Source organism: Petromyzon marinus (genome assembly GCF_048934315.1).
Source record: "Petromyzon marinus isolate PM22_M1 ecotype Great Lakes invasive population chromosome 67 unlocalized genomic scaffold, UKy_Petmar_22M1.pri1.0 chr67_unloc.1, whole genome shotgun sequence".
In the NCBI taxonomy this organism is placed as follows: Eukaryota; Metazoa; Chordata; class Hyperoartia; order Petromyzontiformes; family Petromyzontidae; genus Petromyzon; species Petromyzon marinus.
In genome coordinates this window covers 3,679-27,563 of record NW_027422591.1, presented here as the reverse complement: position 1 = coordinate 27,563, position 23,885 = coordinate 3,679, and the positions used below count along the sequence as shown (strand labels likewise).

The 23,885-nt window shown below is 54.2% G+C and overlaps 1 protein-coding gene and 1 long non-coding RNA gene across 31 annotated transcripts in view; both read right to left on the bottom strand.

Annotated features, from left to right (window-relative positions):
- The window catches only part of LOC142907947 (uncharacterized), a 71,224-nt gene extending 47,804 nt beyond the window's left edge, over positions 1 to 23,420 (bottom strand). Inside the window, exons 1-5 of the mRNA XM_076057975.1 lie at positions 23,260 to 23,420; positions 14,571 to 15,002; positions 14,235 to 14,347; positions 8,964 to 9,175; positions 1,537 to 1,619 (exon numbers count right to left, since the gene is read on the bottom strand). Of these exons, the coding sequence (XP_075914090.1) occupies positions 1,537 to 1,619; positions 8,964 to 9,175; positions 14,235 to 14,347; positions 14,571 to 15,002; positions 23,260 to 23,406 (987 nt within the window). The 5' untranslated portion in view covers positions 23,407 to 23,420. The remainder of the gene's footprint in view (positions 1 to 1,536; positions 1,620 to 8,963; positions 9,176 to 14,234; positions 14,348 to 14,570; positions 15,003 to 23,259) is intronic.
- Positions 15,049 to 23,252, bottom strand: LOC142907944 (uncharacterized). 30 transcript variants are annotated; one of them, XR_012931414.1, is made up of 3 exons: positions 22,208 to 23,252; positions 17,270 to 22,096; positions 15,049 to 17,175 (listed from the first exon to the last, which is right to left on the bottom strand). It is a non-coding gene; the product is annotated as an uncharacterized LOC142907944 (long non-coding RNA). The 30 variants fall into 30 exon arrangements; XR_012931416.1 differs by having other exon boundaries at positions 15,049 to 17,204; positions 17,294 to 22,096; XR_012931422.1 differs by having other exon boundaries at positions 17,405 to 22,096.
- Positions 23,421 to 23,885: the final 465 nt, after the last annotated feature.

Here is a 23,885-nt window from a genome sequence, read left to right as displayed (position 1 = left end):
ACACACACACGTACACACACACGCACGCACACACACACACACACGTACGTACACACATGCACACACACACACGTACGTACACACACGTACACACACACTTGTACACACGCACACACACACGTACACACGCACACACACGTACACACACACGTACACACGTACACACACACGTACACACATACGTACACACACACACGTACACACACACACACACGTACGTACACACACGTACGTACACACACACACACACACGTACACACACACACGTACACACACACACACGTACACACACACACGTACACACACGCACACGTACACACACGTACACACACGTACACGTACATACGCACACACACACACGTACACACACACACGTACACACGCACACGTACACACACACGTACACACACACACACGTACACACACGTACACACACACACGTACACACACACGTACACACACACACGTACACACGTACACACACACACGTACACACACACACGCACACACACACACGCACACACACACACACACGTACGCACACACACGTACACACACACGTACACACACACGTACACACACACACGTACACACACACGTACACACACACACGTACACACGCACACACACACACGTACACACACACGTACACACACACGTACACACACACGTACACACACGTACACACACACACGTACACACACACACACGTACACACACACACACATACGCACACACGTACACACACACACGTACACACACGTACACGCACACACACACACGTACACACACACATACATACGCACACACACACACACGTCGAGTGTGAGAGTGAGTGGGAGAGTAGGTGCGGGAGTGGTTGAGTAGGTGGGTGAGTGGGTGAAAGTGAGTGGGCGAGTGAGTGAGCGGGTGAGTGAGCAGGTGAGTGAGCGGGTGAGTGAGCGGGAGGGTGAGTGAGCAGGTGAGTGAGCGGGTGAGTGAGCGGGAGGGTGAGTGAGCGGGTGAGTGAGCAGGTGAGTGAGCGGGTGAGTGAGCGGGAGGGTGAGTGAGCGGGTGAGCGAGCAGGTGAGTGAGCGGGTGAGCGAGTGAGCGAGCGAGCGGGTGAGTGAGCGGGCGGGCATGTGAGTGGGTGAGCGGGTGAGTGAGCGGGCGAGTGAGCGGGTGGGTGAGCGGGCGGGTGAGCGGGCGGGTGAGCGGGCGGGTGAGTGAGTGAGCGGGTGAGTGAGCGGGTGAGCGAGTGAGTGAGCGGGCGGGTGAGTGAGCGGGTGGGTGATTGAGCGGGTGAGTGAGCGGGCGAGTGAGTGAGCGGGTGAGTGAGCAGGTCAGCGAGCGGGTGAGTGAGTGAGCGGTTGAGCGAGCGGGTGAGGGAGCGGGTGAGTGAGCGAGCGGGTGAGTGAGCAGACGGATGAGTGAGCGGGCGGGTGAGCGAGCGAGTGAGCGAGCAGGTGAGTGAGCGGGTGAGCGGGTGAGTGAGTGAGTGAGCGGGTGAGTGAGTGGGTGTGTTAGTGAGTGAGTGAGCGGGCGTGCGAGCCTCACGGCAGGGCGGCTGGGCCGGGCCACGTCGCTCATCCGGGGGCTGTCATGGGTCAGCATGGGGGAGCCGTCTTGCCGGGCCAGACCTGCGCCACCACCACCACACCACCATCACCACCACCATCATCACCACCACCACCACCACAACACCACCACCACCACCACCACACCACCATCACCACCATCATCATCACCACCACCACCACAACACCACCACCACCACACCACCATTATCACCACCACACCACCACCATCATCATCATCACCACCACCACCATCATCATCATCACCACCACACCACCATCACCACCACACCACCATCATCACCACCACCACACCACCATCATCACCACCACCACACCACCATCATCACCACCATCATCACCACCATCATCACCACCATCATCACACCACCACCACCACCACACCACCATCATCACCAACACACCACCACCATCATCATCATCACCACCACCACACCACCATCATCACCAACACACCACCATCATCATCATCACCACCACACCACCACCACACCACCACAGCGCCACAGCGCCACCCCGCACGGCACACAGTGACACGGCACACAGTGACACGGCACACAGTGACACGGTACAGTGACACGACACACAGTGACACGGCACACAGTGACACGGCACACAGTGACACATCACACAGTGACACGGTACCGTGACACGGCACACAGTGACACGGCACACAGTGACACGGTACAGTGACACGGCACACAGTGACACGGCACACAGTGACACGGCACACAGTGACACGGTACAGTGACACGGCACACAGTGACACGGCACACAGTGACACGGTACAGTGACACGGCACACAGTGACACGTCACACAGTGACACGGCACACAGTGACACGGCACACAGTGACACATCACACAGTGACACGGTACAGTGACACGGCACACAGTGACACGGTACAGTGACACGGCACACAGTGACACGGCACACAGTGACACGGTACAGTGACACGGCACACAGTGACACGGCACACAGTGACACGGCACACAGTGACACGGTACAGTGACACGGCACACAGTGACACGGCACACAGTGACACGGTACAGTGACACATCACACAGTGACACGGTACAGTGACACATCACACAGTGACACGGCACAGTGACACGGCACACAGTGACACGGCACACAGTGACACGGCACACAGTGACACGGTACAGTGACACGGCACACAGTGACACGGCACACAGTGACACGGTACAGTGACACGGCACACAGTGACACGGCACAGTGACACGGCACACAGTGACACGGCACACAGTGACACGGCACACAGTGACACGGCACACGGTGACACGGTACAGTGACACGGCACACAGTGACACGGCACACAGTGACACGGCGCACAGTGACACGGCACACAGTGACACGGCACACAGTGACACGGTACACAGTGACACGTCACGGTGACACGGCACAGTGACACGGCACACAGTGACACGGCACACAGTGACACGGTACAGTGACACGGCACACAGTGACACGGTACACAGTGACACGGCACACAGTGACACGGCACACAGTGACACGGCACACAGTGACACGGCACACAGTGACACGGCACACAGTGACACGGTACAGTGACACGGTACACAGTGACACGGTACACAGTGACACGGCACACAGTGACACGGTACACGGTGACACGGTACACAGTGACACGGTACAGTGACACGGCACACAGTGACACGGTACAGTGACACGCTACAGTGACACGGCACACAGTGACACGGCACACTGACACGGTACAGTGACACGGCACACAGTGACACGGCACACAGTGACACGGTACACAGTGACACGGTACAGTGACACGGCACACAGTGACACGGCACACAGTGACACGGCACACAGTGACACGGCACAGTGACACGGCACACAGTGACACGGTACAGTGACACATCACACAGTGACACGGTACAGTGACACGACACACAGTGACACGGCACACAGTGACACGGTACAGTGACACGGCACAGTGACACGGCACACAGTGACACGGTACAGTGACACGGTACAGTGACACGGCACACAGTGACACGGCACACTGACACGGTACAGTGACACGGCACACAGTGACACGGCACACAGTGACACGGCACACAGTGACACGGCACACAGTGACACGGTACAGTGACACATCACACAGTGACACATCACACAGTGACACGGCACACAGTGACACGGCACACAGTGACACGGCACACAGTGACACGGTACAGTGACACGACACACAGTGACACGGCACACAGTGACACGGCACACAGTGACACGGTACAGTGACACGGCACACAGTGACACGGCACACAGTGACACGGCACACAGTGACACGGCACACAGTGACACGGCACACAGTGACACGGTACAGTGACACGGCACACAGTGACACGGTACACAGTGACACGGCACACAGTGACACGGCACACAGTGACACGGCACAGTGACACGGCACACAGTGACACGGCACACAGTGACACGGCACACAGTGACACGGCACACAGTGACACGGTACAGTGACACGGTACACAGTGACACGGTACACAGTGACACGGCACACAGTGACACGGTACAGTGACACGGTACACAGTGACACGGCACACAGTGACACGGTACAGTGACACGGTACACAGTGACACGGTACAGTGACACGGCACACAGTGACACGACACACAGTGACACGGTACAGTGACACGGCACACAGTGACACGGTACAGTGACACGGTACACAGTGACACGGCACACAGTGACACGACACACAGTGACACGGTACAGTGACACGGCACACAGTGACACGGTACAGTGACACGGTACACAGTGACACGGCACACAGTGACACGACACACAGTGACACGGTACAGTGACACGGCACACTGTGACACGGTACAGTGACACGGCACACGGTGACACGGCACAGTGACACGGCACACAGTGACACGGTACAGTGACACGGCACACAGTGACACGGCACAGTGACACGGCACAGTGACACGGTACACAGTGACACGGTACAGTGACACGGCACACAGTGACACGGTACACAGTGACACGGCACACAGTGACACGACACACAGTGACACGGTACAGTGACACGGCACACTGTGACACGGTACAGTGACACGGCACACAGTGACACGGCACACAGTGACACGGCACACAGTGACACGGCACACAGTGACACATCACACAGTGACACGGCACACAGTGACACGGTACAGTGACACGGCACACAGTGACACGTCACACAGTGACACGGCACACAGTGACACGGCACACAGTGACACGGCACAGTGACATGGCACAGTGACATGGCACACAGTGGCACGGCACACGGTAACACGGCACACAGTGACACGGCACAGTGACACGGCACACAGTGACACGGCACACGGTGACACGGCACACGGTGACACGGCACACAGTGACACGGCACACAGTGACACGGTACACAGTGACACGGCACACAGTGACACGGCACACAGTGACACGGCACACAGTGACACGACACACAGTGACACATCACACAGTGACACGGCACACAGTGACACGGCACACAGTGACACGGTACAGTGACACGGCACACAGTGACACGACACACAGTGACACATCACACAGTGACACGGCACACAGTGACACGGTACAGTGACACGGCACAGTGACACGGCACACAGTGACACGACACACAGTGACACGGCACACAGTGACACGGCACACAGTGACACGGCACACAGTGACACGGTACAGTGACACGGCACACAGTGACACGGCACACAGTGACACGGCACACAGTGACACGGCACACGGTGACACGGCACACGGTGACACGGCACACAGTGACACGGCACACAGTGACACGGTACAGTGACACGGTACAGTGACACACAGTGACACGGCACACAGTGACACGGCACACAGTGACACGTCACACAGTGACACGGCACAGTGACACGGTACAGTGACACACAGTGACACGGTACAGTGACACACAGTGACACGGCACACAGTGACACGGCACACAGTGACACGGCACAGTGACATGGCACACAGTGACACGGCACACAGTGACACGGCACACAGTGACACGGCACACAGTGACACGGCACAGTGACATGGCACAGTGACATGGCACACAGTGACACGGTACAGTGACACATCACACAGTGACACGGTACAGTGACACGACACACAGTGACACGGCACACAGTGACACGGTACAGTGACACGGCACAGTGACACGGCACACAGTGACACGGTACAGTGACACGGTACAGTGACACGGCACACAGTGACACGGCACACTGACACGGTACAGTGACACGGCACACAGTGACACGGCACACAGTGACACGGCACACAGTGACACGGCACACAGTGACACGGTACAGTGACACATCACACAGTGACACATCACACAGTGACACGGCACACAGTGACACGGCACACAGTGACACGGCACACAGTGACACGGTACAGTGACACGACACACAGTGACACGGCACACAGTGACACGGCACACAGTGACACGGTACAGTGACACGGCACACAGTGACACGGCACACAGTGACACGGCACACAGTGACACGGCACACAGTGACACGGCACACAGTGACACGGTACAGTGACACGGCACACAGTGACACGGTACACAGTGACACGGCACACAGTGACACGGCACACAGTGACACGGCACAGTGACACGGCACACAGTGACACGGCACACAGTGACACGGCACACAGTGACACGGCACACAGTGACACGGTACAGTGACACGGTACACAGTGACACGGTACACAGTGACACGGCACACAGTGACACGGTACAGTGACACGGTACACAGTGACACGGCACACAGTGACACGGTACAGTGACACGGTACACAGTGACACGGTACAGTGACACGGCACACAGTGACACGACACACAGTGACACGGTACAGTGACACGGCACACAGTGACACGGTACAGTGACACGGTACACAGTGACACGGCACACAGTGACACGACACACAGTGACACGGTACAGTGACACGGCACACAGTGACACGGTACAGTGACACGGTACACAGTGACACGGCACACAGTGACACGACACACAGTGACACGGTACAGTGACACGGCACACTGTGACACGGTACAGTGACACGGCACACGGTGACACGGCACAGTGACACGGCACACAGTGACACGGTACAGTGACACGGCACACAGTGACACGGCACAGTGACACGGCACAGTGACACGGTACACAGTGACACGGTACAGTGACACGGCACACAGTGACACGGTACACAGTGACACGGCACACAGTGACACGACACACAGTGACACGGTACAGTGACACGGCACACTGTGACACGGTACAGTGACACGGCACACAGTGACACGGCACACAGTGACACGGCACACAGTGACACGGCACACAGTGACACATCACACAGTGACACGGCACACAGTGACACGGTACAGTGACACGGCACACAGTGACACGTCACACAGTGACACGGCACACAGTGACACGGCACACAGTGACACGGCACAGTGACATGGCACAGTGACATGGCACACAGTGGCACGGCACACGGTAACACGGCACACAGTGACACGGCACAGTGACACGGCACACAGTGACACGGCACACGGTGACACGGCACACGGTGACACGGCACACAGTGACACGGCACACAGTGACACGGTACACAGTGACACGGCACACAGTGACACGGCACACAGTGACACGGCACACAGTGACACGACACACAGTGACACATCACACAGTGACACGGCACACAGTGACACGGCACACAGTGACACGGTACAGTGACACGGCACACAGTGACACGACACACAGTGACACATCACACAGTGACACGGCACACAGTGACACGGTACAGTGACACGGCACAGTGACACGGCACACAGTGACACGGCACACAGTGACACGGCACACAGTGACACGGCACACAGTGACACGGCACAGTGACACGGCACACAGTGACACGGCACACAGTGACACGGCACACAGTGACACGGCACACGGTGACACGGCACACGGTGACACGGCACACAGTGACACGGCACACAGTGACACGGTACAGTGACACGGTACAGTGACACACAGTGACACGGCACACAGTGACACGGCACACAGTGACACGTCACACAGTGACACGGCACAGTGACACGGTACAGTGACACACAGTGACACGGTACAGTGACACACAGTGACACGGCACACAGTGACACGGCACACAGTGACACGGCACAGTGACATGGCACACAGTGACACGGCACACAGTGACACGGCACACAGTGACACGGCACACAGTGACACGGCACAGTGACATGGCACAGTGACATGGCACACAGTGGCACGGCACACGGTAACACGGCACACAGTGACACGGCACAGTGACACGGCACACAGTGACACGGCACACGGTGACACGGCACACGGTGACACGGCACACGGTGACACGGCACACAGTGACACGGCACACAGTGACACGGCACACAGTGACACGGCACACAGTGACACGACACACAGTGACACGGCACACAGTGACACGGTACACAGTGACACGGTACACAGTGACACGGTACACAGTGACACGGCACAGTGACATGGCACACGGTGACACTGCACACGGTGACACGGTACACGGTGACACGGTACACAGTGACACGGCACACAGTGACACGGTACACGGTGACACGGTACACGGTGACACGGTACACAGTGACACGGCACAGTGACACGGTACACAGTGACACGGTACACGGTGACACGGTACACAGTGACACGGCACACAGTGACACGGTACAGTGACACGGCACACAGTGACACGGTACACAGTGACACGGCACACAGTGACACGGCACACAGTGACACGTCACACAGTGACACGGCACACAGTGACACGGCACACAGTGACACGGCACACAGTGACACGGCACACAGTGACACGGCACACAGTGACACGGCACACAGTGACACGGCACACAGTGACACGGCACAGTGGTGAGGGTGGTGAGGGTGAGGAGTGAGGGTGGTGAGGGTGAGGAGGGTGGGTGAGGAGCGTGGCGAGGGTGGTGAGGGTGGTGAGGGTGGTGAGGAGGGTGGTGAGGGTGAGGAGGGTGGTGAGGGTGAGGAGGAGGGTGGTGAGGAGTGAGGGTGGTGAGGGTGGTGAGGGTGGTGAGGGTGAGGAGGAGGGTGGTGAGGGTGGTGGTGAGGGTGAGGAGGGTGGTGAGGGTGAGGAGGAGGGTGGTGAGGAGTGAGGGTGGTGAGGGTGGTGAGGGTGGTGAGGGTGAGGAGGAGGGTGGTGAGGAGCGAGGGTGGTGAGTGTGGTGAGTGTGGTGAGGGTGGTGGTGAGGGTGAGGAGCGTACTGCGGTGGCGTGCCCGCTCGCTTGACCCCGTGTGTGACCCCGGCTGGGAGCTCGGGGCGCTGGAACTGCTGGAGCTGCCGCTGCTGTGAGCACCACCACCACCACCGCCACCACCGCCACCGGCGCCGGCCACACCGCCGGCCACACCGCCGGCCACACCGCCGGTACCGCCGTCGGCCTGCCAGGCTTCGGCACGCTTCAACTCCGGTGTGCTGCGGGGGGGGGGGGCAGGGGGGGCGGGGGGGGGGGGCCGGGGTGGGGGGTTACGAGCACAGATCGCCGCGATGCCGTCAAATCAGTCGATCGTCCACCTCGACTAATTAATCAGCATCAATCAATTGTGATCAATCATCCATCAAGTCACGTAGTGGGTAAAAAAAATAAAAATCACGACGTTTCGGCCACAACACAAGTGGCCTTCATCAGGTGAAGGGACCGGACTGTCCAGAGGACAGCGTTGGAGTGAAGACAGCCAAGCCCCGGTTGCGTCCTTTAAGCTGTGTGGGAGGAAACAACAAAAAACGCCTTGACAAAGGAATTAGCATAACAATGATGTAGCATAACAGTGATGTAGCATAACAATGATGTAGCATAACAATGATGTAGCATAACAATGATGTAGCGTAACAATGATGTAGCATAACAATGATGTAGCATAACAATGATGTAGCGTAACAATGATGTAGCATAACAATGATGTAGCATAACAATGATGTAGCATAACAGTGATGTAGCATAACAATGATGTAGCATAACAATGATGTAGCATAACAGTGATGTAGCATAACAATGATGTAGCATAACAATGATGTAGCATAACAATGATGTAGCATAACAATGATGTAGCTTAACAATGATGTAGCATAACAATGATGTAGCATAACAATGATGTAGCATAACAGTGATGTAGCATAACAACGATGTAGCATAACAACGATGTAGCATAACAATGATGTAGCATAACAATGATGTAGCATAACAATGATGTAGCTTAACAATGATGTAGCATAACAGTGATGTAGCATAACAATGATGTAGCATAACAGTGATGTAGCATAACAATGATGTAGCATAACAGTGATGTAGCATAACAATGATGTAGCATAACAATGATGTAGCATAACAGTGATGTAGCATAACAATGATGTAGCATAACAGTGATGTAGCATAACAATGATGTAGCATAACAATGATGTAGCATAACAGTGATGTAGCATAACAACGATGTAGCATAACAACGATGTAGCATAACAATGATGTAGCATAACAATGATGTAGCATAACAATGATGTAGCATAACAATGATGTAGCTTAACAATGATGTAGCATAACAATGATGTAGCATAACAACGATGTAGCATAACAACGATGTAGCATAACAACGATGTAGCATAACAATGATGTAGCATAACAACGATGTAGCATAACAATGATGTAGCATAACAATGATGTAGCATAACAATGATGTAGCATAACAATGATGTACTGGACCGGCACGGTGGGGGGTGGGGGAGGAGTTTACATAATGATGGTGTGAAGGGAAATAAGCTGCTGTGAAAGTTTGGGATACCCCTACTTGAATAAATATACCGTACCATTGAAAATTAGTTTAATGTTTGGTTTGATTTAGAACATCTTTCCAATGATTGCTTAATTTGAAACCGTCCTCTCGGTTGAAATTGTGTCTGTGTTTGTAAATCTCAATTGCCTCGTGGACAAATCTCCGATTAAAAACCCGTGGGTTTTTGCAGAGAACCTTGGTATCGGTGAAAACTACATCGTGATCACCCACAGCGTTGTAACAGTGATCAGCCACGGCAGAAGAATTCGTTCTGCCGTGTTTGAAATCCGATTTGTGCTCGCGAATTCGGTCAGAGACATGTCGTTTCGTCTCCCCGATATAGCAGTCACCACAGGTGCAGCTCAATTTGTAAACCCCGGGGGGTACTGTAAATCAGGAACGAAATCAAACCAAACATTAAACTAATTTTTTCACTCCAGCGCTGTCCTCTGGACAGTCCGGTCCCTCCACCTGATGAAGGCCGCTTGTGTTGTGGCCGAAACGTCGTGATTTTTCGTTATTTTATTTGTTTACCTACGTGACTTTACCGAATAGAACCAAAGAGTATGGATCCTTGCAGTCACGAAAGCTTCAAATCTAGAATTGATAACCTCTACGGGGAGGGCTTTCACCTATCTGTTAGAGCTTTCAACAGACAGCGGGACGAGAAGTCACAGCTCATCGAGACGCTGACCTTCCTCAAAAGATGCCGCGACCACAAGGTAATACCCATCGCCTTCACACTCACATCTGCTGCTGTATCGTCGCCGAATTCTGAACAGATTCTGTTTAAGGCCAGCCTATCTTTAATCTCAGAGAGGATAAGGCTACTCCGTTTTGAACTCGATACTTTAGACAGGACTCTCCTACAAGCTCATTTAACGCTAACACAAAAAAATGTCACCTTCTGATTGGAACTACGTAGACAACAGGACTGCTTATTCTGCCAATTCACTTTCAGTCAAATGCAAAGCTAACCTGATTTTTAAATTCAACCACCTATCGAAGAAGAACCCAGTCCCACATAACAAAACTAGACGTTAACAAAATCGCCATTAATCAGAGTAGCACCCCGATTTCGGACAATCTGAAAACAGTACTGGCTAGAGGGCTAAATTTTGCTGCCACCCCGAAACATATTCCTGTAGATGATATCATCTCTCAGGTCGATGTGGCCCTTAAAGGCATAGGACACATCCAAGCAGACGTTGCGAGAGCTGAAATAGCCACTATTCTTAAGAATGCTAAGAAACCCATTAGCAACATCAGCAAAAATGAACGCTCTGAACTCGCGAATTAAAAAAACAGAAGTAATATAGTCATCCTCTCAGCCGACAAAGGCAACACTACTGTAATTATGGATAAAGATTCGTACAACAACAAAATCCAGAACCTACTCAACGATGGAAGTTAGTCAAAAATTAAAAATGACCCTACTAATAGCCTAACTATAAAAACCAACAAGATCATCACAAGTTCGACCTCCCTAATCGAACCAACTAAACGTCCCTCCTTAAAACCTTCTGCTGCAAGACCCCCTAGATTCTATGGTCTTCCCCAGATTCATAAAGAAGGCACTCCACTACGACCCATCGTATCCACGATCAACTCCCCTACCTGTAGACTAGCCCGTTTTCTGTCAGATACCTTGCTACCTTTCACTGGCAAGACCTCCTCAGCAGTACTTAACTCAGCTCATTTGGTCTCTATGGTCAAAGACGTTGTACTGTCCCCTGACGATATCCTTGCCAGCTTCGATGTGGTCTCCCTGTTCACCAAGGTCCCGGTACCTGACACCATTGAAATCATTGAAAATTTGGTACAACATGGACTAGACCCCGATACACCTGAGCTGATTAGACACTGCCTCACCAATACCTATTTGACTTGGAATGGCACCTTCTACAAACAAAATGAGGGTACCCCCATGGGTTCTCCCTTATCACCAGTGATAGCCAATGTTTTCATGGAGAAATTTGAATCAGACGTCATCCAGACTTCCACCCTCAGACCTTCCCTGTGGAAGAGATATGTGGATGACACTTTCGTCATTTGGCCACATGGCCTCCCAGCTTTGAACCTTTTCCTACACCACATCAATTCTAGACATCCCGCCATCAAATTCACCATGGAAGTGGAGAAAGATGGCAAGCTACCATTATTGGATGTTCTGTTTGAGAGGAGACCTGATGGCTCACTGGGGCATTCTGTCTACAGGAAACCCACCCAACACAGATTCCTACTTGAAACCTGAATCCCACCACCACCCAGCTCAAAAGAATTCTCTCATCAAAACGTTATACCACAGGGCACATTGCATTTCGAACCAACAACACCTGACCAGTGAATTAAAACATGTACACCTGGCCCTCAAAAGAAACGGATACTCTTGACCGTACCATCCGCCAAGCTGTTTCTCCCTCCATACAGAAACAACCACTTGATACTCCAGTCAAAACCATCACACTACCATATATAGCAGGCGTTACTAAAAATTCTAAACAAACACAAGATCCAGGTCCGGTTCAACACAGCACACAAAATCCGTGACCTGATCCCTTCTGTGAAGGATGTCATTCCTGACTTACAGTACCCCGGGGTTTACAAATTGAGTTGTACCTGCGGTGATTGCTATATCGGGGAGACGAAACGACATGTCTCTGACCGAATTCGCGAGCACAAATCAGATTTGAAACACGGCAGAACGAATTCTTCTGCCGTAGCTGATCACTGTTACAACGCTGTGGGTGATCACGATATAATTTTCTCCGATACCAAGGTTCTCTGCAAACCCACGGGTTTTTATCAGAGATTTGTCCACGAGGCAATTCAGATTTACAGACACAATTTCAACCGAGAGGATGGTTTCAAATTAAGCAATCATTGGAAAGATGTTCTAAATCAAACCAAACATTAAACTAATTTTCAATGGTACAGTATATTTATTCAAGTAGTGGTATTCCAAACTTTCACAGCAGCTTATTTCCCTTCACACCATCATTATGTAAACTCCCCACCCCACCCCCCACCGTGCCGGTCCAGTACATCATTGTTATGCTACATCATTGTTATGCTACATCATTGTTATGCTACATCATTGTTATGCTACATCATTGTTATGCTAATTCCTTTGTCAAGGCGTTTTTTTGTTTCCTCCCACACAGCTTAAAGGACGCGACCGGGGCTTGGCTGTCTTCACTCCAACGCTGTCCTCTGGACAGTCCGGTCCCTTCACCTGATGAAGGCCACTTGTGTTGTGGCCGAAACGTCGTGATTTTTTGTTATTTTTTTTTTTTACCTATGTGACTTTACCGAATAGAACCAAAGAGTATGGATCCTTGCAGTCACGAAAGCTTCAAATCTAGAATCATCCATCAATCATCATCGTCCAGCAATCAATAATCATCAGCCATCCTTTAGCGAGCGGTGGTGAGCGGTGGTGAGTGGTGGCGACTGGTGGTGAACGTTGGTGAGTGGTGGTGGTGGTGAGCGTTGGTGAGTGGTGGTGAGTGGTGGCGAGTGGTGGTGAACGTTGGTGAGTGGTGGTGAGTGGTGGTGAGCGGTGGTGAGCGTTGGTGAGCGGTGGTGGTGAGTGGTGGCGAGTGGTGGTGAACGTTGGTGAGTGGTGAGTGGTGGCGGTGAGCGTTGGTGAGTGGTGGCGAGTGGTGGTGAACGTTGGTGAGCGGTGGTGAATGGTGGTGAGCCGTCACCTGGCCGGCTTGTGGTTGCCGGTGAGCGTGGAGGCGGCCGGGAGCCCCCCACCGTTAGTGGGGGGCTCCCTGCGGGGCACCGCGGGGGAGCGCGACGTCGTCCTGGGGGGCACCTGCACACAAAGACAAAGACAAAGGAACCCCCCATGCAGTGTAGCCTCCACAGGCCGCTGGGGCAAGTGCTGTTAGCGGGCTGCCCCTCCCCCCCCCCCGTGCCTCCCCCGCCCCCCACAACCCCCCCCGTGACGCCCCCCGTGACCCCCCCCCCCACGAACCCCCCCGTGCCCCCCCCGTGACCCCCCGTGACCCCCCGTGCCCCCCACAACCCCCTCCCACCCTTGGTGGAGGCTCCTCCCCGTCCGCCGCTTTTCCCCCCCGTCCGCCCGCGGGGGCCCTGGCGTCGTCGGTCCCGGCCAGGCGCGGCACCGGCGGCACCGGCACCGGCACCGGCGGCACCGGGAGGAGGGCGTCCGGCGAGGCTTCGGCGTCCTGGCGGGCGGCCGCCGCCGCCGCCGACGAGGACGAGGAGGAGGAGGAGGAGGAGGAGGCGCCGGGCGGCGGTGCCGCCGCGGTGGCCGCGGTGGCCGCGGTGGCCGGCACCGAGGCGTCCGGGGCCGGGTAGGGCCCGGCGCCGGCGCCGGCGCCGAGCGGCGTGTGCGGCGAAGCGGCGGAGCCCGGCTGGTCGTGCAGCGACTGGGAGCGCGGCACCGGCGGCGTGCCGTGCGGCGGCGGCGGCGGCTTCAGCGAGACCACGTGGGCGCTCTGCACCTGCGGCACAAGCGCGGACACACGCAACCACACGCAACCACACACAACCGTGTTACACAACCACACAACCGTGTTACACAACCACACACAACCGTGTTACACAACCACACGCAACCGTGTTACACAACCACACACAACCGTGTTACACAACCACACGCAACCACACAACCGTGTTACACAACCACACAACCGTGTTACACAACCACACGCAACCGTGTTACACAACCACACACAACCACACAACCGTGTTACACAACCACACACAACCGTGTTACACAACCACACACAACCGTGTTACACAACCACACGCAACCACACAACCGTGTTACACAACCACACAACCGTGTTACGCAACCACACACAACCACACAACCGTGTTACACAACCACACACAACCGTGTTACACAACCACACGCAACCACACAACCGTGTTACACAACCACACACAACCGTGTTACACAACCACACACAACCGTGTTACACAACCACACGCAACCACACAACCGTGTTACACAACCACACAACCGTGTTAGGCAACCACACGCAACCACACAACCGTGTTACACAACCACACACAACCGTGTTACACAACCACACGCAACCACACAACCGTGTTACACAACCACACAACCGTGTTACGCAACCACACAACCGTGTTACACAACCACACGCAACCGTGTTACACAACCACACACAACCGTGTTACACAACCACACACAACCGTGTTACACAACCACACAACCACACGCAACCACACAACCGTGTTACACAACCACACACAACCGTGTTACACAACCACACGCAACCACACAACCGTGTTACACAACCACACAACCGTGTTACACAACCACACAACCGTGTTACACAACCACACAACCGTGTTACACAACCACACGCAACCACACAACCGTGTTACGCAACCACACAACCGTGTTACGCAACCACACAACCGTGTTACACAACCACACAACCGTGTTACACAACCACACGCAACCACACAACCGTGTTACGCAACCACACAACCGTGTTACGCAACCACACGCAACCGTGTTACACAACCACACACAACCATACACAACCGTGTTACACAACCACACACAACCGTGTTACACAACCACACGCAACCACACAACCGTGCTACACAACCACACGCAACCGTGTTACACAACCACACGCAACCACACAACCGTGTTACACAACCACACACAACCATACACAACCGTATTACACACCACACACAACCGCACAACCGTGTTACACAACCACACGCAACCACACACAACCACACACAACCACACACCACACACAACCGTGTTACACAACCACACACCACACACACCACACACAACCGTGTTACACAACCACACACCACACACAACCGTGTTACACAACCACACACCACACACCACTCACACAACCGTGTTACACAACCACACACAACCGTGTTACACACCACACACAACCACACACAACCGTGTTACACAACCACACACCACACACACCACACACAACCGTGTTACACAACCACACACAACCGTGTTACACACCACACACAACCACACACCACTCACACAACCGTGTTACACAACCACACACACCACACACAACCGTGTAACACAACCACATGCAACCACACGCAACTACACAACCATGACACACGCAGCACGATCGGAGAGACAAAGGTCCCCCGTGTAGCCTCTACAGACTGTAGGGGCAAGTGCTGTTAGTAGCGAGCAGCAGCAGCTATGAAGGCTACCGGCACTGTGGCACACGAGGGGGTGGGTGGCTACCAGCACCACGCCCGGTCGCCTTTGTCTCCCCCAGTGGCGATGTTTACTGCACCACCACTACACCAGCTACTAATTTGAGGCCGAGTCAACCTAGGGGAGGTCCAGAACCGGTTCAGATAATCGTCACCGCCGGTGTTGGCCGTGAACGGGAATCAAACCCGGGTCGCCAGGTTCGTAGCGCAGGGTAGCGCTAACCTGTGTCTCTACCTCACCTGTGTCTCTAACTGTGTCTCTACCTCACCTGTGTCTCTACCTGTGTCTCTACCTGTGTCTCTACCTGTGTCTCTACCTGTGTCTCTACCTGTGTCTCTACCTGTGTCTCTACCTCACCTGTGTCTCTACCTGTGTCTCTACCTGTGTCTCTACCTCACCTGTGTCTCTACCTCACCTGTGTCTCTACCTGTGTCTCTACCTGTGTCTCTACCTGTGTCTCTACCTGTGTCTCTACCTGTGTCTCTACCTCACCTGTGTCTCTACCTGTGTCTCTACCTGTGTCTCTACCTGTGTCTCCACCTCACCTGTGTCTCTACCTGTGTCTCTACCTCACCTGTGTCTCTACCTGTGTCTCTACCTGTGTCTCTACCTGTGTCTCTACCTCACCTGTGTCTCTACCTGTGTCTCTACCTGTGTCTCTACCTCACCTGTGTCTCTACCTGTGTCTCCACCTGTGTCTCTACCTCACCTGTGTCTCTACCTGTGTCTCTACCTGTGTCTCTACCTCACCTGTGTCTCTACCTGTGTCTCTACCTGTGTCTCTACCTGTGTCTCTACCTCACCTGTGTCTCTACCTGTGTCTCTACCTGTGTCTCCACCTCACCTGTGTCTCTACCTGTGTCTCTACCTCACCTGTGTCTCTACCTCACCTGTGTCTCTACCTGTGTCTCTACCTGTGTCTCTACCTCACCTGTGTCTCTACCTGTGTCTCTACCTCACCTGTGTCTCTACCTCACCTGTGTCTCTACCTGTGTCTCTACCTGTGTCTCCACCTCACCTGTGTCTCTACCTGTGTCTCTACCTGTGTCTCCACCTCACCTGTGTCTCTACCTGTGTCTCTACCTGTGTCTCCACCTCACCTGTGTCTCCACCTGTGTCTCTACCTGTGTCTCTACCTGTGTCTCTACCTCACCTGTGTCTCTACCTGTGTCTCTACCTGTGTCTCCACCTCACCTGCGTCTCTACCTGTGTCTCTACCTGTGTCTCTACCTGTGTCTCCACCTCACCTGCGTCTCTACCTGAGTCTCTACCTGTGTCTCTACCTGTGTCTCTACCTCACCTGTGTCTCTACCTGTGTCTCTACCTGTGTCTCTACCTGTGTCTCTACCTCACCTGTGTCTCTACCTCACCTGTGTCTCTACCTGTGTCTCTACCTGTGTCTCTACCTGTGTCTCCACCTCACCTGTGTCTCTACCTGTGTCTCTACCTCACCTGTGTCTCTACCTCACCTGTGTCTCTACCTGTGTCTCTACCTCACCTGTGTCTCTACCTGTGTCTCTACCTGTGTCTCTACCTCACCTGTGTCTCTACCTGTGTCTCTACCTGTGTCTCTACCTCACCTGTGTCTCTACCTGTGTCTCTACCTGTGTCTCTACCTCACCTGTGTCTCTACCTGTGTCTCTACCTGTGTCTCCACCTCACCTGTGTCTCTACCTCACCTGTGTCTCTACCTGTGTCTCTACCTCACCTGTATCTCTACCTGTGTCTCTACCTCACCTGTGTCTCTACCTGTGTCTCTACCTGTGTCTCTACCTCACCTGTGTCTCCACCTGTGTCTCTACCTGTGTCTCTACCTCACCTGTGTCTCTACCTGTGTCTCTACCTGTGTCTCTACCTGTGTCTCTACCTGTGTCTCCACCTGTGTCTCTACCTCACCTGTGTCTCTACCTGTGTCTCTACCTGTGTCTCTACCTGTGTCTCTACCTCACCTGTGTCTCTACCTCACCTGTGTCTCTACCTGTGTCTCTACCTGTGTCTCCACCTCACCTGTGTCTCTACCTGTGTCTCTACCTGTGTCTCCACCTCACCTGTGTCTCTACCTGTGTCTCTACCTGTGTCTCCACCTCACCTGTGTCTCCACCTGTGTCTCTACCTGTGTCTCTACCTGTGTCTCTACCTGTGTCTCTACCTCACCTGTGTCTCTACCTGTGTCTCTACCTGTGTCTCCACCTCACCTGCGTCTCTACCTGTGTCTCTACCTGTGTCTCTACCTGTGTCTCCACCTCACCTGCGTCTCTACCTGTGTCTCTACCTGTGTCTCTACCTGTGTCTCTACCTCACCTGTGTCTCTACCTGTGTCTCTACCTCACCTGTGTCTCTACCTGTGTCTCTACCTGTGTCTCTACCTGTGTCTCTACCTCACCTGTGTCTCCACCTCACCTGTGTCTCTACCTGTGTCTCTACCTGTGTCTCTACCTGTGTCTCTACCTGTGTCTCTACCTCACCTGTGTCTCTACCTCACCTGTGTCTCTACCTGTGTCTCTACCTGTGTCTCTACCTGTGTCTCTACCTGTGTCTCTACCTCACCTGTGTCTCTACCTGTGTCTCTACCTCACCTGTGTCTCTACCTGTGTCTCTACCTCACCTGTGTCTCTACCTGTGTCTCTACCTGTGTCTCCACCTCACCTGCGTCTCTACCTGTGTCTCTACCTGTGTCTCTACCTGTGTCTCTACCTCACCTGTGTCTCTACCTGTGTCTCTACCTCACCTGTGTCTCTACCTCAACTGTGTCTCTACCTGTGTCTCTACCTGTGTCTCCACCTCACCTGCGTCTCTACCTGTGTCTCTACCTGTGTCTCCACCTGTGTCTCTACCTCACCTGTGTCTCTACCTGTGTCTCCACCTCACCTGCGTCTCTACCTGTGTCTCTACCTGTGTCTCTACCTGTGTCTAACTCACCTGTGTCTCTACCTCACCTGTGTCTCTACCTGTGTCTCCACCTCACCTGTGTCTCTACCTGTGTCTCTACCTCACCTGTGTCTCTACCTGTGTCTCTACCTCACCTGTGTCTCTACCTGTGTCTCTACCTGTGTCTCCACCTCACCTGTGTCTCTACCTGTGTCTCTACCTGTGTCTCTACCTGTGTCTCTACCTCACCTGTGTCTCTACCTGTGTCTCTACCTGTGTCTCTACCTGTGTCTCTACCTGTGTCTCCACCTCACCTGCGTCTCTACCTGTGTCTCTACCTGTGTCTCCACCTGTGTCTCTACCTCACCTGTGTCTCTACCTGTGTCTCCACCTCACCTGTGTCTCTACCTGTGTCTCCACCTGTGTCTCTACCTGTGTCTCTACCTGTGTCTCTACCTGTGTCTCTACCTCACCTGTGTCTCTACCTGTGTCTCTACCTGTGTCTCTACCTCACCTGTGTCTCTACCTGTGTCTCTACCTGTGTCTCTACCTCACCTGTGTCTCTACCTGTGTCTCTACCTGTGTCTCTACCTCACCTGTGTCTCTACCTGTGTCTCTACCTGTGTCTCTACCTGTGTCTCTACCTCACCTGTGTCTCTACCTGTGTCTCTACCTGTGTCTCTACCTGTGTCTCTACCTCACCTGTGTCTCTACCTGTGTCTCTACCTGTGTCTCTACCTGTGTCTCTACCTCACCTGTGTCTCTACCTGTGTCTCTACCTCACCTGTGTCTCTACCTGTGTCTCTACCTGTGTCTCTACCTCACCTGTGTCTCTACCTGTGTCTCTACCTGTGTCTCTACCTCACCTGTGTCTCTACCTGTGTCTCTACCTGTGTCTCCACCTCACCTGTGTCTCCACCTCACCTGTGTCTCTACCTGTGTCTCTACCTGTCTCTACCTCACCTGTGTCTCTACCTGTGTCTCTACCTCACCTGTGTCTCTACCTGTGTCTCTACCTGTGTCTCTACCTGTGTCTCTACCTCACCTGTGTCTCTACCTGTGTCTCTACCTGTGTCTCTACCTGTGTCTCTACCTCACCTGTGTCTCTACCTCACCTGTGTCTCTACCTGTGTCTCTACCTGTGTCTCCACCTCACCTGCGTCTCTACCTGTGTCTCTACCTGTGTCTCTACCTGTGTCTCCACCTGTGTCTCTACCTCACCTGTGTCTCTACCTGTGTCTCCACCTCACCTGTGTCTCTACCTGTGTCTCCACCTGTGTCTCTACCTGTGTCTCTACCTGTGTCTCTACCTGTGTCTCTACCTGTGTCTCTACCTGTGTCTCTACCTGTGTCTCTACCTCACCTGTGTCTCTACCTGTGTCTCTACCTGTGTCTCTACCTCACCTGTGTCTCTACCTGTGTCTCTACCTGTGTCTCTACCTCACCTGCGTCTCTACCTGTGTCTCTACCTCACCTGTGTCTCTACCTGTGTCTCTACCTGTGTCTCTACCTGTGTCTCTACCTCACCTGTGTCTCTACCTGTGTCTCTACCTGTGTCTCTACCTGTGTCTCTACCTCACCTGTGTCTCTACCTGTGTCTCTACCTGTGTCTCTACCTGTGTCTCTACCTCACCTGTGTCTCTACCTGTGTCTCTACCTGTGTCTCTACCTCACCTGTGTCTCTACCTGTGTGTCTACCTCACCTGTGTCTCTACCTGTGTCTCTACCTCACCTGTGTCTCTACCTGTGTCTCTACCTGTGTCTCTACCTGTGTCTCTACCTCACCTGTGTCTCTACCTGTGTCTCTACCTGTGTCTCCACCTCACCTGTGTCTCCACCTCACCTGTGTCTCTACCTGTGTCTCTACCTCACCTGTGTCTCTACCTGTGTCTCTACCTGTCTCTACCTCACCTGTGTCTCTACCTGTGTCTCTACCTCACCTGTGTCTCTACCTGTGTCTCTACCTGTGTCTCTACCTGTGTCTCTACCTCACCTGTGTCTCTACCTGTGTCTCTACCTGTGTCTCTACCTGTGTCTCTACCTGTGTCTCTACCTCACCTGTGTCTCTACCTCACCTGTGTCTCTACCTGTGTCTCTACCTGTGTCTCTACCTGTGTCTCTACCTCACCTGTGTCTCTACCTGTGTCTCTACCTGTGTCTCTACCTCACCTGTGTCTCTACCTGTGTCTCTACCTGTGTCTCTACCTCACCTGCGTCTCTACCTGTGTCTCTACCTCACCTGTGTCTCTACCTGTGTCTCTACCTGTGTCTCTACCTGTGTCTCTACCTCACCTGTGTCTCTACCTGTGTCTCTACCTGTGTCTCTACCTGTGTCTCTACCTGTGTCTCTACCTCACCTGTGTCTCTACCTGTGTCTCTACCTGTGTCTCTACCTGTGTCTCTACCTCACCTGTGTCTCTACCTGTGTCTCTACCTGTGTCTCTACCTCACCTGTGTCTCTACCTGTGTGTCTACCTCACCTGTGTCTCTACCTGTGTCTCTACCTCACCTGTGTCTCTACCTGTGTCTCTACCTGTGTCTCTACCTGTGTCTCTACCTCACCTGTGTCTCTACCTGTGTCTCTACCTGTGTCTCCACCTCACCTGTGTCTCCACCTCACCTGTGTCTCTACCTGTGTCTCTACCTCACCTGTGTCTCTACCTGTGTCTCTACCTGTCTCTACCTCACCTGTGTCTCTACCTGTGTCTCTACCTCACCTGTGTCTCTACCTGTGTCTCTACCTGTGTCTCTACCTGTGTCTCTACCTCACCTGTGTCTCTACCTGTGTCTCTACCTGTGTCTCTACCTGTGTCTCTACCTGTGTCTCTACCTCACCTGTGTCTCTACCTCACCTGTGTCTCTACCTGTGTCTCTACCTGTGTCTCTACCTGTGTCTCTACCTCACCTGTGTCTCTACCTGTGTCTCTACCTGTGTCTCTACCTCACCTGTGTCTCTACCTGTGTCTCTACCTGTGTCTCTACCTGTGTCTCTACCTGTGTCTCCACCTCACCTGTGTCTCTACCTCACCTGTGTCTCTACCTGTGTCTCTACCTGTGTCTCTACCTGTGTCTCCACCTGTGTCTCTACCTGTGTCTCTACCTGTGTCTCCACCTGTGTCTCTACCTGTGTCTCTACCTGTCTCTACCTCACCTGTGTCTCTACCTGTGTCTCTACCTCACCTGTGTCTCTACCTGTGTCTCTACCTGTGTCTCTACCTGTGTCTCTACCTCACCTGTGTCTCTACCTGTGTCTCTACCTGTGTCTCTACCTGTGTCTCTACCTCACCTGTGTCTCTACCTCACCTGTGTCTCTACCTGTGTCTCTACCTGTGTCTCTACCTGTGTCTCTACCTCACCTGTGTCTCTACCTGTGTCTCTACCTGTGTCTCTACCTCACCTGTGTCTCTACCTGTGTCTCTACCTGTGTCTCTACCTGTGTCTCTACCTGTGTCTCTACCTCACCTGTGTCTCTACCTCACCTGTGTCTCTACCTGTGTCTCTACCTGTGTCTCTACCTGTGTCTCTACCTCACCTGTGTCTCTACCTGTGTCTCTACCTGTGTCTCTACCTCACCTGTGTCTCTACCTGTGTCTCTACCTGTGTCTCTACCTGTGTCTCCACCTCACCTGTGTCTCTACGGCGCGGGCCATGGGCGGCGTGCGAGCCGCCTGATTGGCCGAGAAGGACTCCGAGCGGGGGGGGTCGCCGGCCGCCCCCCCCCGTGGCAGCCCCTTGGTGGTGAGCAGCGGGGAGCACCCCCCCACCTTGTTCATCTGGGAGCGAGCCTGCACCTGTACGGGGGGGGGGGGGGCACGGGGGGGGGCACGGGGGGGGGGCACGGGGATGGGGGGGAGACACGTGGGGAGAGACACGTGGGGGGAGACACGTGGGGGGGGAGACACGTGGGGGGGGAGACACGTGGGGGGAGACACGTGGGGAGAGACACGTGGGGGGAGACACGTGGGGGGAGACACGTGGGGGGAGACACGTGGGGAGAGACACGGGGGGAGAGACACGGGGGGAGAGACACGGGGGGGGAGAGACACGTGGGGAGAGACACGTGGGGAGAGACACGTGGGGAGAGACACGGGAGGGGAGACACGTGGGGGGAGACACGTGGGGAGAGACACGTGGGGAGAGACACGTAGGGAGAGACACGTGGGGAGAGACACGTGGGGAGAGACACGGGAGGGGAGAGACACGTGGGGAGAGACACGTGGGGGGAGACACGTGGGGGGAGACACGTGGGGAG